Source organism: Nicotiana tabacum, chromosome 17 (genome assembly GCF_000715075.1).
Source record: "Nicotiana tabacum cultivar K326 chromosome 17, ASM71507v2, whole genome shotgun sequence".
Lineage (NCBI taxonomy): Eukaryota > Viridiplantae > Streptophyta > Magnoliopsida > Solanales > Solanaceae > Nicotiana > Nicotiana tabacum.
Genome location: NC_134096.1, coordinates 119,058,393 through 119,074,637, shown reverse-complemented (window position 1 = coordinate 119,074,637; position 16,245 = coordinate 119,058,393). Strand labels below are relative to the sequence as shown.

At 36.6% G+C, this 16,245-nt stretch overlaps 2 protein-coding genes across 2 annotated transcripts; one reads left to right on the top strand and one right to left on the bottom strand.

Annotated features, from left to right (window-relative positions):
* Window positions 1-627: 627 nt before the first annotated feature.
* On the bottom strand, window positions 628-6,420 carry LOC107797331 (GTPase ERA-like, chloroplastic). Its single transcript, XM_016620205.2, has 9 exons — window positions 5,958-6,420; window positions 5,729-5,874; window positions 4,762-4,902; window positions 4,572-4,685; window positions 3,980-4,105; window positions 2,645-2,743; window positions 2,419-2,520; window positions 1,542-1,622; window positions 628-1,364 (listed from the first exon to the last, which is right to left on the bottom strand). Exons 1-9 carry the CDS (start codon window positions 6,388-6,390, stop codon window positions 1,278-1,280), a joined length of 1,329 nt encoding a protein of 442 aa, XP_016475691.1. The 5' UTR covers window positions 6,391-6,420; the 3' UTR covers window positions 628-1,277.
* A 1,498-nt stretch (window positions 6,421-7,918) lies between these two features.
* On the top strand, window positions 7,919-11,953 carry LOC107797329 (glutamate receptor 2.9). Its single transcript, XM_016620202.2, has 5 exons — window positions 7,919-8,441; window positions 8,718-10,021; window positions 10,155-10,467; window positions 10,644-11,035; window positions 11,170-11,953. The coding sequence occupies exons 1-5, from the start codon at window positions 8,183-8,185 to the stop codon at window positions 11,698-11,700; spliced, it is 2,799 nt and encodes a 932-aa protein (XP_016475688.2). The 5' UTR covers window positions 7,919-8,182; the 3' UTR covers window positions 11,701-11,953.
* Window positions 11,954-16,245: the final 4,292 nt, after the last annotated feature.

The following is a 16,245-nucleotide window of genomic DNA, read 5'->3' as shown; positions in this document are numbered from 1 at the left end:
GTATTTTTCAGACTTGTATTCATATTAGATGCTCATGTACTCAGTGACACCGGGTTTTGGGAGTGTTTATATATGTATTTGTGAGTTTTTCTTTCGCTAAATTTAGATATTATGTTTCCAAACTTAAAAGATATGGTGGTTTATTGAGATTGTCAGCTGGCCTAGTATTGAGGTAAGATTTTGGATCGTGACATATATACAGTGAACTAAGACCGGAGATATGCTATCATATTTCACATCATAAAGAGACTTTAGGCTTACTACCTCCTTTCTAAGAGAAAAATGGAGTAGACTTTTTTGGAACGTTCCTCCTGTTCAGCAGTATATAAAATAGTTCATATAGAGATTCTTGATTAATAGCCCTGAATAAACTCCCACAACAGATTTGACACACCCAGATTGGGATTCATTATCGAATTTCATTGTGAATCAGTAACTTATGAACTGCTTTTTACAGTCTCAAAACTGTCATGACAAATTTCTTACTATGGTTCAGAACAAGGGAGTTTCGGGTGTAGTCTGTACCCTGTAGACTTACATTATGCTCAACTCTGCCTCTAGCAAAATGGCTTTTAAGAACACGCAGAGAAACCAAATACAGTTGCGTAAAAATTTGATAACATTACTGATTCAGTAACTAAATACATCTGCATTAAATTTCGAGAATATTAAGACAATATATCATTCCTGTTACAGCTGAGGGCAACTTCCTACAAAAACCTCTGCTGCAAATAAAATGTACAAGACTTTTTGTGCACGAAAAAACAGGTTTTACAGTGATTTCAATCAGTTCCAACCCAGAAATGACAATACACCTCTTTCCACCTTTTTCCAATGCAGAGCAGCAATTAGTCCGTCAGAACATCTTACTCTAGAGCACTAACAATGCAACATTAGTTAAACAATTTGACAGGAAAGACAGAAGATAACAAACGCCTAAAGGTTAACTTGCTGAGTGGGCAGCCACCTGCATCTTCTGCCAAGTTCTCTCTCCTTTCAACAGCATCCTTCAAGCGACAACTACAGTTGATCACAAAGCAGACTGGCAGTGCTGAGATGAGATCTGGTGCATTCACATAATGACCACTCTCTGCAAGGATATTTGTGGTACCTGAGCCTGATATCAAGAACTTCCACAAGATCCCATTTGCCTACTTAGCCTGTTGTACTTTGGGATAACATTTATAGAAATTATAGCTAGTTCATCATGAAGTATCAAGATCTCCTGATCATTCAATTGCATTCCATCCATATCGAGTTCAAAGTAGATTTTCAAATCACAAAGCTTGAATGTGGCCCCCATATCCGTAGTTCTTGAGGAGACCTTCATTTTGCCTCCAGTTCTCTTTCACCTTCACCTCAACCTGTTTGAACAAAAAATTTAACATGAGAATCACCTTTTCCAGTTGTACCTAGGCAAAAGTTGTGTTAGCAGGAAGTAGGAGGAAGAAGCTGCAGCATGTTAGTTCGAAGTATCACGATGTATGAGTATCCCAATGTCTTTGCAATCCATCCTACACACAGATTATCATGACACTTACCTCCAGAAAAACTTTCTTTTGCAAGAAATCTTCTATGTCAAGCCTTGCAGCGGTAGCAAGAAGCTTCAAAGCTTTTCCTTCCTGAAACAAATCAAGAGACATGTAAGTTTGTAACACAAGAACACATATAATCATGTTTAGGGAAAGCCTAATCAAGGACCTAATTGATCATGCTAGATCATATTAGGGAGTCTAACCCAGGACCTAGAGTCCTAGGATCTTGGTCTTTCCACTACTCATTGGAAAATGTGATTAAGAGAAGAGAATCTGCAACTGTTGCTGATTACTTTAGCATCTGAGTGCGAAATATGTCTGAAATTGGTCAATGATCAGAGTTTATGAATATAAACATTAAATACACGATATAGGACTCTATATATCTAAACACTCTCCTGCAAGTGTAACCTGTTTTTGGGGTTAACACGTGGACCTACAAGTGTGGGGAAGGGCTTGCCAAAACTTAACTCTAATACATATGTGAAAGAATCTAGCATCCAACATTAAGACAATGGGTGGAGTAGTACAAGACCTTTATAAACTCTCTGGATGATCTTTCATACCTATATGTGGGATGCTGTATGACTCAACAATATATAAGTGCAAACTCTAGATTAAGTTGTAGTCTAGCACGATAGATAAGGCAGGGAGAACGGCTAAGGAGAGGGTGAGGGTGGGGGACACTGCTTATTTGTATTATTCAAGGTAGCAGCCGCAATTACAGGATACATAGTTTCCAAAAGATGTAATGCCAACTGCCCCTATAAAAGAAGGATGACTCTAATATAGCATAACCGGAAAGGATGATTTTTTTTGGTTAAAAAGCTTATCTCAAACAACAAACACCAATGACACACAAAAACTGACTGATGAATATTACCTTCCCAATAAGGATGATCTTTTGAGTGTTCTTCTCCACTATAACTTCGACTTGAATGAAGTCTTTCGCATTTGGTCTAGTCTTGTAGCTAACTACATTAACCTGCGGCGAGTATGGGCATATTTAGAGGAAAACTGGAAACTGGTCATGTAAATTCCTACAGAAAGGAAAAATAGAAGCAAATATTATTTACCAATCAACTTGAGGGTTTCAAACAAATTTTTACCTGACACGCATAAGGAACTTCATTTCGGTATTGCAAAAATATCTTCTCTCTGACAATTTCAGCTACAAAAAATCTTTCGGGATGCTCACTAGCAATGTCCTGAAAGTAAGATGATGGGCTTGTTAATTGACCTTGGCAACTACTATACATTATTATAGGTGGATAAAGACTAAAATTGCTACAAGACTTTTATGCATTAAGCAATGTCATTTTAATTATAGCATTGCACATGCAAGTAATGGGAAAAAGAGCAGTTACTTGTAAACATCATGCTGCATGCATATGAGGACACAGATAACCTTATTCCCAGGTTGAAGACCTGGAGTTCCCCACCCCACCCTGAGAACAAAGAAAAGCTCCACACCTTCCATATCTCTTAGTAAAACATAGAAAGGAGGATGAAAGCAGAGAAAAAGAAACTTCTATGGAAAATCAAATCCAAGACAATGACCACTAATACTAACAAAGATCAATATCAGGTATATACTGGTAACTGCTGGCTTGCTATACTTGCATACTCATTCTTTCTCAGTGTTCATGCTACACCATTCAGACATCCCACAGACCAAAGGGAAGATTCTTCTGGAAGGTATAAACAAACCATTCTTTTTTTTGTTTTTGTTGAGACATTACACCAATCAACTTTGATTCTACTTTGTTGCAACTCCTGCAGGTTTCATTTTCATACAGTTACACAAACTGAATAAGATAGTCCTTTCCCCTTTTGCTACCCTACTCTGACCTCCCCCCACTCGACCTATTCAAAGAAACGATTCTCCTTGATTGGATATAAACAACAGATTCACAAATGCACATTGTTTAAATGTATTTTAAGGTGTACTTCAAATGTGCATCAAGGCTGATTTTGAATTTTTATAGATTGAGGTACAAAATTATTGGAATTGTATCAGTTGTATAATATTGAGGAAGAAAAGAAGACTCACTCCATTTTAATGTCATCACTTTCAGATGGCATACAGATCATAGTATTTGATTTAAAAAGCAGAGTTCAAAAGAAATAGATAAAAACACCAGATGGAATCAAATTTACATATAGAAGTTTTGGCAGTATTCACAAGCATAGTTGCATGGAGAGATGAGGAATGCAATCTACCCACATTTTGAGAAGAAATTATCTTGCGAAATATAGATGTCATTTGTCTAAGGCTCAAATTGAGTGGTTGATTCCCAAAAAGATCTCTACAAGCTTAAATGCCACCAAAAATCATAAAGATTAAAGTTGAAGATGATTCCAAAGTCATGAATTTTTCCTCAACTTAAAGAAAGAAGTCAATGAAAAGAGGTGATGGGAACATAGACACAGTATATTTACACCTTGGGATAATAAGCAGGCCCAAGAGGAAGCTTAGATAATATCCAGTCCTTGATATCTTCTACTCCATGACCATACTTTGCACTTACAGGTATCACCTCGTCAACGTCCGTAAATTTCTCATACCACTGAAAGGAATAAAACATAACATCAGAAAATGCCAGAAGATTTAAACTACTTGACTAGTTGGTCTAAGTTCGTTAAAAGAATATCCAATCTATACAAGTTCAATTACAACTCTTCTCATATGTCTCAAATTCATAATTTGTCATCTGGCTTAAATCCATGTTCTACGTGACCTTTACAGCTATAAGAATATGTCCACCTTTAGACTTCCACACCAATATACTGCTAATTCAAAAATGGTTACTCCAAAATGCGAAATTTTCTTTCTTTTCTTTTGGATAAGGTAATCAAATAGCAAAATTTTGGTTAAATTCCAATGATAATAGCCACTGCCATGTAGTTGATGGATTCTACAAAGAAATCGCATAAGATGACTCAAATTGCTTATACTTTGTCTGACTAGAATAAGTAATGCATCTTTGCAACACTTAATGCAATGAATGATCTCATCATCAACAGGTACCTTACCTCAAGTTTCTTTGCAATTTCACCAGGCTTGATCAGGTCCTTCTTATTCAAGACTAACAATGTCGGTACTTTATATTTTAGGTCTCCAACACCCTCTTCCAACACTTCATCTATCTGAAAGCAGCAAATCTAGAAAAAGTTAGAAAGCGGTCATATTTTCCAGATGGCTATTTACAGCAAAGAACCATACCTTTTCAGGAGCCTTACATGTGTCTACAACAACAACCACACAGTCTGCATTAACTGCTGCACTCCGGACATTCTTCATCATCATTGAATCTAACTTGTGCATTTTCTTCTCTATGACACCGGGAGTGTCATAAAGTATCATCTGTATGGGAACACCCAGAAATGATCATGAGTCTGAGACAGGGGATTACAAAATGTCTGGAACAAATTGAAATCTATGGAACAGATATAGGAAGGCATATTGCAACAGCTAAAGTGCATATTGATAACATATGATAATCTCCAGACTGCATGAAAGAATCAAGCATGCTTAAGTAACAAGGATTAACAAAACAATCGACCACAGCTGTGCAGGCAGAGCGAGGCAAAAGTAAAAGACCAAAAAAGAGGTTTCTTCTAATTTCTGACAATAGTAAAATTTAAAAGAAACAAAAACCACCTGCTTGCCACCCATTTCACGGCTACAGGCAAAAGAGAAAAATTATCCAAAGGAGACCTACAGCGCGGTTGATAGATAAGGTGAGCAAGCCATCACTCTCAAATCTTTTTTTTCGAGAAAACTAGGTATAACTACACAAAACAACTTTCCGTTGCAATCAATAATAAGTAGCACAAAGCAATGTATAAGCACCATATTTTCACATGAATGAGCAGCCAAAGATAAATAATCTCAGACATGTTGCAGCTCAGCAGAAACATAGTACTCCCTCTATTCCCTTTTACTAGTCCACTATTGACTTGATACTCCTTTTAAGAAATCACTTATTAAGAGTTTCTTTTTACCAAATCACCCTATTAAAATTCTATCAACAAAGCAATGATTGACAAGTGTGAATGGTAGCATTGGAGGAAAAAAATAAATCTTACTTAATTTGCTAAAGCGAGCAAGTAAAAGGGAAAATTTATTTTTAATATAGTGAACTAGTAAAAGGAAACGGAGGGAATAGTAGTAGTAGAACAATCCAAACCTGATACTCTGGGCCAGAACAAATACCAAGAACTCGATGACGCGTGGTTTGAGGTTTATCAGTAACAATGGACAGTTTCTGGCCAACCATTTGATTGGAAAGTGTACTTTTCCCTACATTCGGCTTCCCAACCACTGCCACATATCCTACATATAAGAGCAACTTGGACTACATTAATTCAATTTTTCAAAAAAAAAAAATTAAATAAAGGGAAGGAGAAAAAGCAAACCACTGCGATGATTGGGATCAAGAGGAACGAAATCGAGCTCCTCCAATTCGTAATCATCAAGTAAAGATATGTTTCGGTCTGGTTTGACACTCAGTGACAGCACCATCGGCGAATCCTCTTCCTCTTCCCCTTCTTCTTCTTCTTCTTCTTCTTCTTCTGCTTCATTTGTGTCTATCACACCTTTAGACCTCCTCATGCTCATAATAATATTGTCCTTTTCTTCTGCTTCAACTTCTTCTTCTTCTTCTTCTTTGTCATCGAGAAAAGGCTCCGACTTGCGGCGACTATTGGTGGCGCGTAGCCGGAAACGACCATTATTGCCGGGAAGAGAAGGTGAAAAGCAGTTACAGTGGGAATGGATAAGAGAAATGTAATTTCTTCTAGGAAGAAGAGTTGCTGGGAATAAAGAAAGGTTCAGACATAGCGCTCTCATTTTTGGATTATGAGTCACTCTACTCCTAGTACTAATTTAACCGGCCTTGTATTTCTACCAATTTTCTATTTTTCTATTTTTCTCTGTTCTCGATTTTCTTTTTTGCCATGGCAATATGTGCATTATAATGTTGTACTTTATGCCATTTCGTTGGTACACTTCTCTTGTTGCATTAAATTTGCAACCCCAATACCAAAAACCTTTGAGGTAAAATAAAAAACACTAACCAAATACCTTTACTCTAAGTCATACTTATTCCTCCATTCCAAATTAAATGCCTGTTAAGTTATCTTATAAAATTATACTCCATATATTTCAATTTATATACAGTAATTTGATTGACCACGGAATATGTGGAACGGTAATTTTTTTTGTAAAAGCAAATTAATATCTTCTTTACTACTCGTATAATATATACTCCATCTCTTAAAAGTATATTTACATAAAAGTATTACTACCTCCGTTCCAGTTTATTTGAACTTATTTCCTTTTTGGTCCGTTTTAAAAAAAATGACCCCTAAATTTGGAAATAATTTTGCTTTAAGTTACAATTCTACCGTTAATGAGAAGTTTTTATAACCACACAAATATTCTGGGGCCCTTTTTGAATTGTTTAGGACCACAAATTCCAAAAGTCTTATTTTTTTTCTTAAATTTTGTGTCAAGTCAAACAGGTTCACATAAATTGGAACCGAGGGAGTATCATTTATAAAGAAATGCCTAAAAAACAAGTAGCACTAAAAGTTAATGGCGAAGAGGGAAATAGGTCCATTATGTGGAAGTAAATTGTAGGAGTAATAATCTGAAATTGAAAAGGTAAGTTAAATGGGAAATACCAACGGATTTTGGAGTTAGTTAATAGAAAAAAAATAACTAAAAGACTAGCAATCCTTTTTGTACTTCAAATGCTTAATTACAAACAGTGGTTAAGCAGAAATCGGATTAAACGTCCAACATTGATGACTTCGAATGGTGAACCTCACATATTTTCATAGTCCCCCGCGCGCAATAACAAAAACAACCTAGTATAATGCCACTAGTTGGGTCTGGGAGGGTAGTTTGTACGCAGACCTTATCCTATCCTGGGTAAAGAGGAAGCTGTTTCCGATAGACCCTCGTCTCCCTCTCTCCAAAAACTTCCCACCTTGCCCTCCCGCGCGCGCACACACAAAAACATTGAATTTCTTCTTTTATTGGATTCCCTTGATTTTCCTTCGGAAACGGAGAATCGTGTTTAAGAAAACCGGACAACAAGAACAATAACTGCATAAGAAGAAAAAAGAAATCAAGTTTAGCATTTTTTCTGTTTTACTTTCTTTAATTTATTTATCATGAATTAATTTTAAGAATGCTAAATTATAAATGCAAGGAAAATCTGTTGTTTAATTTATTTATCCAATTGAGGAAAAACCCAGCTAATTAAGTTCTTAAATTTGGTTTCTACTAAACTATCGCAAGGACCACTTAATTCTTCCAGAATGAAGTACGTGACATCTTAGCTACAGTGTAAGTTCATTCCTTGACCTTATACATTTCATAGTTCAAACAATTGTTTCGACGAGAATTCCCAAGGCTGACAAATGAGTCTATTTCTCATCTTTGTACGAGTCCACACGAATCACTTAACGTGGTGCCAAAGTATATATGAGTGTATGACCATCCTTCTACTTTTCAAATTAAACCATAAGACATAGTCAACTCAACTGTATAACTGAAAAAACCATTTGACTAGTACATAGAAATAAGATTATATATAGTGGTTAACTGTTTTAAGGCAAGAGTAGAAAAAAGCATGAGTTCGAAGCCATTCCCTATGTTAATCTTCATCCTCAAAACCTGTATTATAATCTCCCTTTTAACTCTCAAGGCAGCTGCAAAAGAAACCATAGAAATAGGTGCAATTGTTGACTTCAATTCCCGTATTGGGAAGGAACAGAAAACAGCCATAGCTATAGCAGTTGAGAATTATAATCATGACAGTAGAAATCACAAGCTTATGTATGTTCATTTTAGGAACACCAGCAAAGATGCAATTCAGGACCTTTTCACAGGTTTGATACTTGACTTTCTTAACATTTATCAACTTGTTGTGTCTATATATGGTCTAGGACATAATTCTATAGATATTTAAGTTATATATTTGACAGTCCAAAGATTTCTTTCGTTGATATAGTAGGTTAGTTACCATTTTTGTTACATTTTCAATTAGTGGTTATCATAGTGATTTACTTGTTATTATATTTAAAATGAACTTATTTACACGATCAGCGTATAGAACTTAAACTCATTTCAAAATTATTATTTTTGTCTTAATAATTGTTGTGCAGCTGAAGATCTTGTTGACAAAAACAATGTCAAGATGATAGTTGTAGGCATGCAGACTTGGGAAGAAACAGCTTTAGTTGCTGATATTGGGAAAAGGCATCAAGTTCCAATTATCTCTTTTGTTACAGCTTCCTACACACCAGAGTTGGTGCAGCTAAAATGGCCTTTCTTGGTGCAAATGAGTACAAGTAGCTTGGAACAAATTAATTGTATATCTGCTATTGTTCGTTCGTACCAATGGAGGAGAATCATAATAATTTATGAAGATGACATGTATAGTGATTCTAGTATGCTTGCAGTTTTATCTGAAACACTTAAAGGTGATGGTGCAGAAATAGAGCATCAAGTAATTCTTCCACAAACCTCTTCTCTATCCGAGCCAAGGGAAGTTGTTCGACGAGAGGTTGTGAAGTTACTAAGGAAACAATCAAGGGTGTTTGTCGTTCTTCGCTCATCAGTATCCACTGCAAGTCATTTGTTTAAAGAAGCCAAGGAGATTGGACTTATGGGAAGAGACTCAGCTTGGATACTTGCAGACTCTCTCGCTGATCTCTTGGATTCTGTTGACAGCCCCTTTATTTCATCTATCCAAGGAGCTTTAGGAATCAACAATCACTATGCAGAAGCCACGAAGTCTTTCCAAGATTTTAAAGGCCAATTCCAAAAGATTTTCCGGTCTGACTATTCCATGGAAGATCACTCAGAGCCTGGAATTCATGCTCTAAAAGCATATGACAGTATCACAGCTTTTGCTAAAGCTGTGAACAATTTGGATACAAAGAGTTCCAATGACTCAAAGTTGCTGAAAAACAGAATTCTTTCCAGCAATTTCACAGGTTTGAGTGGCCAAGTTAGCTTTGTTGATGGAGCATTGTCACACCCTTCAACGTTTAGGATTGTAAACGTCGTAGGAAAGAGGTATAAAAGACTTGGCTTTTGGTCATCAAAGGTTGGGTTCTCGGAAGTTGTTGAAGCTGAAAACGGGGAGAGAATCCAAGTTAATGGTTCCCATACCATGAAGTCTAGTGAGGTAAAGTGGCCAGGAGAATTGAGCCGTGTCCCAAAAGGGTGGGCAATGCCTACTGATTCAAAACCATTAATCATTGGTGTTCCAGGGAGAACCTCTTTTGAGAAATTTGTAAAGGTCGAAAAGGTGGCAAATTCAAATGAAAGGAAGTATAGTGGTTTCTGTATTGATCTTTTCAAAGAAGTACTTAAAATTTTGGAGCAAAATTATACACTACCGTATGAATTTGAACCATATGATGGCTCATATCCTGACCTGGTTCAGCAAGTTATTAATAGGGTAAGCATTTTGTCTGATATATCCTAAATATACTATCCAGTTTTCTTATTGTCACCTATTTTTCCTATATCACAGTTCTTTGCTTTGGACTCATAAAATAATGGGGTATGTTATTTTTTTCTCCTTCTGTCAGAGGTTTGATGCTATTGTTGGAGACATGACGATATTAGCTGAAAGGATAAAATACGTGGAGTTCACACAGCCATTTGCAGAATCAGGGTTGACCATGGTGGTTCCAGTGAAATTTGATGGATCGGAGAAGGCATGGATGTTCTTGAAGCCTTTTACTATAAGCATGTGGATAGTAACAGGTTCTATCTTAGTTTACACAATGCTTGTAGTTTGGTTCATGGAGCATCAGTCGAATCCTGAATTTAGAGGCCGGTGGAAAGATCAACTTGGAACTGCAATGTGGTTTACATTCTCTTCACTGTTTTTTGCTCACCGTAAGTATTGCTATCCATCAATAATGATTCAAAATCAAACAACTTGTCATTTGTAATGTTAAATGAAGTGTCCTTGAAATGTTGATTTTTTCATTAAGGTTATATTTAGCTTATTAGCTTTGTTTAAATAGTATAAGTCGCAAGGAGATAACATTTTTATGTTGGCTGATAATCAGGGGAAAAAATCAAGAGCAACTACACGAAGATTGTAGTCGTAGTTTGGCTTTTCCTGGTCTTTGTGCTGACCTCGAGTTATACAGCTTCTTTGACTTCAATGCTGACTGTTCCAAGACTGGAACCAAGTGTGAAAGACATAAATTGGATAAAGAGAACAAACACAACAGTTGGATGTGATGGCGATTCCTTTGTTAAGGATTATTTGAGGCAAGTCCTGGAGCTTCAAAACATCAAAAACATTAGTAATCAGGAAGATTATCCAAAGGAATTCGAAAGTGGAAACATCAAAGCAGCCTTTCTTGAAATCCCATATCAGAAGGTTTTCCTTAGAGAGCATTGCAACCAGTACGTTGTAGCTGGTCCTAATTATAGATTTGGCGGTCTAGCCTTTGTAAGTAGACAATGCTTCTATTAGATAATAACTATGCCATTTGCTCTTTTTACTATCATGAATATAATAGTCCCTTCGTTATTTCTATAGTCTGTATCTTCGACTCATTTGCATAATTTGGCTAATGCAAACAGGTATTCCAGAAAGGCTCTCCGCTAGCTCGTGATGTGTCTGAAGCCATACTGACTCTAACACAAGATGGTACACTTAACAATTTGGAAGAACGTTGGTTTTCTTTATCAAGGAATTGTGACAATGTTGATGCTAGTAATGAAACGGAAAGTCTCACCTTTGGGAGCTTCTGGGGCTTATATCTAGTGTCTGGTGCAACATCTACTGTCTGTTTGCTATTTTTCGTCTGGCGTTTATGCAGAAAATCCCGGCAACAGAGTCAAGCATATTATGACAGTGTAGTTCATCCATCAACTAATCAAAGTTTCTGGACAAAGACAGCTAGAATTATACAGTATTACCAAAATGACAAGCCTGCAGTATCTTTAAGGAGAGTAACATCTGGTCGGGTAGCAGGGCTCGGGGTAGATGAGAAAGGGTCTTCGTCAAAGTGGCACTTGGTGAGTCCTTCAGACGCTGCACAGGTTTTTGATGGCTCTTCCCAACATCCTCCTCAATCTTCCCTAGAAATGGGGAATTTAAGGTCAGAGTGAAGTATAATTATTCAGATTGTATCAAAATGTCAAATATCAACTAGACTCACCTGTAGGTTGGTATACTTATTTCTCGTAGGTATATAATGATTCCTGAACCATCCATATAAAGATTTTGACAGAATTATAAATTGTAGACTAGTGTATTCCTTGGTTAGGTTTTAGTAACACTGTCAGAAAGCTAATTTTAAGCACAGTAGTTTAAGGTCATCTATTTCTGGTATTACAAGTAATAAGAGAGTGCATTTAACATTTTGACTCTGCATCTTTTAGTCACTGAATGATAGTTTTTTAAGGATCACACTGATGTCGCATCTGAGCAAACGATATACCCTTCCCCTTCCATGTGCACCCTTTCCCCTGCCTCTACCCCTTGAACTTCCCCCTCCATATGCAAGACCTTCAAAATACCCTAATAACAAACTGATTGCACATACTATCACCTCAACAACCAGTCTTTCAGACAAAATTGCTGGAAACATTGACAGCACAGACAAACAAGTTTGACAAAACGCAGTGTTACGAGGTCCAACATAAAAGCAAATACAATCAGATGTACATCCAAAATTCTGAATCAGCTACAGCCAGCAGGTTGTTTTATTCTGAAAGGAACTAGGCAAAATTAGATAATGTGAGAAAGCATATGTAAGAGTAACTCGATACCTATCCTGAGAGAACTTAAAGCAGTGCTATCAAAGTTGTTGGGTGTGTAAGTTCAAATTGGTAGCTGAAAAGATTGGAATCCTAGATATAAAGTGTTTGGATCTCATAACAGTGTGAGGGCTTTTGCGAAAAACTAGTGGTTTGGCTCAAAGCGGAAATACTTGCATTACAGGTCATAAAAAGATATTTAGACATAATATATGGGCAATAAGATGAGAATGCTCCTTTACCTTTGCCTATGTCATAAATCTTCTGCACTTTTATCATTGAAATAGCTCTAGAGCAACAAAAAAAATTAACATCGAACCATGTGTTTTCAGATTCTTGGACTATTCAAGTGCACATGTTATCTTTAAATGGACAGTTCGAAGCTTAGTTTTCTATATCGAATTAACACTTCAATACCTTCTACTACTACCAATATAACACATAAAGAAATTAATCTTAAATTTCAAATCCAATCAAAAGTAAGCTCAGAATTAGTGAATTTGACACAACGTGGGTGTTTAACCAAAAAATAGTTTTTTGGTTATTGAAATAAATCGCGTTTCTAATAACCAAGTTTACTTCGCACTTTCCCAAATATAGAAGAATAAAAGGTAATAGAAATTAGATATTCAATAAACAAAGGAAAGAAAATCTTATTGATTATTGTAGCTTTCTTCCAAGAATTGCGAGTAAGAATCTTCAATCAAGCAGAGACGTAAAAGTAAAAGACTTATTAGATATATTCGTGAATTCTTTGATGATCGTATAAATTATGGTAAGGAGAGTTCATATAAGGATACAATATGTAATTATTTTTCCCACCTAATTTTTGTCTGTTACTAACATTAACTACATTAATTGCCCGTTACTTAAATTATTCGTAATGGTTATGGCAATAATAGACAATCGCGTATAATCAGGGATTATGCTGATTCCCTTTCCATATTCGTATCTGTCAATGAATCTTTCTCTTTTGTAGTCTCCATGCATCCCGTGCCTTTCTTTTTTTTCCAGTTGTCAAATACAGTATCTTTTGTAAACAATCTCGTGAGTGTTTTAACCGCGCCCCATCATTCTATGTTGAATTTGCAGTTAGAATGGAAATCAGTAGCTAGGATAGAACATGCAGAGTGTTACAGCTTATACTCACGTGCCTAACATGTGAGTTCTAACTAACTCATCTTAACCGACTAACAATGATCTTTTAATACTCCCTGTCACGACTCAAAATCCATTAAAAGTCGTGATGGCGTCTAACACCGCTGTCAGGCAAGCCAGTCATAATTAATTAACTTAATTACTCATTTTAGTATTTTTGAATCGAAATTTCTTCAATTAAATAGTAAAGATAGATCTCATAGAGTAAGTGATAAATATGTTAGCAACTAAATTACTAAACAACCCATAACCACTCCAAAAATCCTGGGTCACAAGTGCATGAGCATTCACTAGGGAGTAAAATAAAATATAGCATATGTCCGGAATATAAATTAGATAGAAAAAATATAAATAACTCTGAAGGAGACTCTGTTGGCTGCGAATCGTAATATAGAATGCATCTCTCCTAAGTCCCCGCATTTTTTAACCATGCATCTGCGCCTACAAGGTCGCTAGACATATCCGTACCTGCACAAAAATATGCAGCAAGTGTAATATGAGTATGAAAATAACATTTACCCAGTAAGTATCAAGCCTAATCTCGAAGAAGTAGTGACGAGAGGTCGACTTTAACACTCACTAAGAGTCAATAATATTAAAAATAGAAATATTTGAATCAACATGATTTATAGGAATAAGAATAATTTTTCTTTAACCAGCAGAAATAATTAACTCATTCAATTAAAATAATTTCCAATTTATCAATTAACTTCACAAACTGCAATAAAATATCAAGGTATCGTGTAATTATTATTATTAGGCACGATTTCCGCTGTGGCCGTACGGCCCGATTCAGAGTGTCGTGTACACTGTCAAGGGACGTGCGTCATGATCCATAGATGCATCTATATTGCCGAGGCGTTCGGCCCGCTCCACAAGAAAGAAGGACATATTCTTATGAACCTCCGGAATGAGAATATATATATACATTTTTGAGATTAACGCAGGAGGATGTATAAATTTCTACAACAGTTAAATATTCTGAACAAAATTTCAAGTATGTGAGATTTCAATCTTTTACCATTTTCTCTAACAATTTGCAATATAATTCTATTGCTTTAATTAAATAAGGATACAATTATCACAAGTAATTCATAATTTGAGTCCTAAACTACCCGTACTTTAGAAATATTAGTATCTACGCACGGACTCTCATCACCTCATGCGTACGTAGCCCCCACAATTAGCAAAAATTATTAATTTAAATCACATATGGGGTAAATTCCCTCTTATAAGTTTAGACAAGAGACTTACCTTGTCTCAAAGCCCACTTCCGATCACGATGTCGCGTAAAAATCCCAACTCGGTGCCGAAAAATCCTAAATTATCCAAATGTTATATAAAATAATTAATACGTGTTCGAAAATTCGAAATTAGACTATTAAATAAATTACCCTATCCAAAATGGTAAATTCATAAAATTTACCCCGGGTCCACGTGCCCGGATTCTGAAAATATTTGGAGAAAAACGTTACCCATAATCTTAAGAACTCAAATATACAATTTTCATCCAATTTCATAATTATTTTCGTGGTTAAAATCTCATTTTTGTCAAAACCTAGGCTTTTTATCTAAACCCTTGATTTCCAAGATTTACAGGTTATAATCTACCCATAATCTATGTATTTAACTCAAAGTGTGTAGAATTAACTTACCTTCAAGTTTCTAGTTAAAATCCTCTCTCAAAAAGCTCCAAAATCGCCCAAAAATGGAGGAAATACGGGCTAAAAATGACTGAGCCTCGCTCCCTTTAAACCATTCTGCCCAACAGCATTTTCGCACCTGCGGAGGGCTAGCCGCACCTGCGCTCCGCACCTGCGAAAAAAGCCTCGCAGGTGCGAGTTTCCCTCGCATGGCCAAGCTCTGCATCTGCGGCCTCAGGACCGTTTCCGCGAGTCTACTTCTGCGACTTGGGCCTTCGCATCTACGACCATTTCTGCTTCTGCGCGCCAAGCTTCGCACCTGCGCACTCGCAGGTGCGCCCAATATTCCGCTTTTGCGGCGTGTGCCAGCCTCCCCTTTCTTCGCTTCTGCGGCTTGGGACTCGCTTCTGCGAGCTCACACCTGCGGCTGCCTATGCGCAGATGCGGTTGCAACAGAAGCCTGGTGCAACAGCTGCTCTTCAAAAATCCAACCTTGGTCCGAGCCTCTTCCGGTTAATACCCTCCCCCCGGGACCCCGCCCGAACATGCCAACAAGTTTAAAATCATAAAACGGACTCGCTCGAACCCTCGAAACGTGTAAAACAACATCAAAACTAAGAATCATACCTCAAACCAAATTGATTCAACTTAAAATTTTCAAATTCTTCAAACTTACTCTGAACATGCCGAAACATACTTAAACTACTCAGAATGACACAAAATTTTGCGTGCAAGTCTTAAATCACCATACGTAGCTATTCCCAGGCTCGGAATTTCAAATGGACCTTAATTACTCAAAAACCTACTCCAAACCAAATTTAAAGAACCTTAAACCTTTAAATAGTTGACTTTCACTATTAAGCGTCGAAATGCTCCCGAATTGTCCAAAATCCTATTCGAACATACGCCCAAATCCAAAATCATCATATGAACCCATTGGAACCGTAAAATCCCGATTCCGGGGTCATTTTCTAAAAATATTGACCGAAGTCAAACTTGCCCCTTTTAAAGCCAAACGAAGGAACTGAGAAAACCTACTCCAAATCAAATTTAAAGAACCTTAAACCTTTAAATAGTTGACTTTCACTATTAA

Bases quoted from the DNA above. Each gene is read 5' to 3' on its own strand.
- LOC107797329 (XM_016620202.2), top strand. From the start codon at position 8,183: ATGAGTTCGAAGCCATTCCCTATGTTAATCTTCATCCTCAAAACCTGT. The intron at 10,468-10,643 runs GTAAGTATTGCT...GCTGATAATCAG, and splicing joins TTCACTGTTTTTTGCTCACC to GGGAAAAAATCAAGAGCAAC. The intron at 11,036-11,169 runs GTAAGTAGACAA...TAATGCAAACAG, and splicing joins GATTTGGCGGTCTAGCCTTT to GTATTCCAGAAAGGCTCTCC.
- LOC107797331 (XM_016620205.2), bottom strand. From the start codon at position 6,390: ATGAGAGCGCTATGTCTGAACCTTTCTTTATTCCCAGCAACTCTTCTT. The intron at 4,686-4,761 runs GTATGGTTCTTT...TGCTGCTTTCAG, and splicing joins CATGTAAGGCTCCTGAAAAG to ATAGATGAAGTGTTGGAAGA. The intron at 2,521-2,644 runs GTAAAAATTTGT...TACTCGCCGCAG, and splicing joins AAGTTCCTTATGCGTGTCAG to GTTAATGTAGTTAGCTACAA.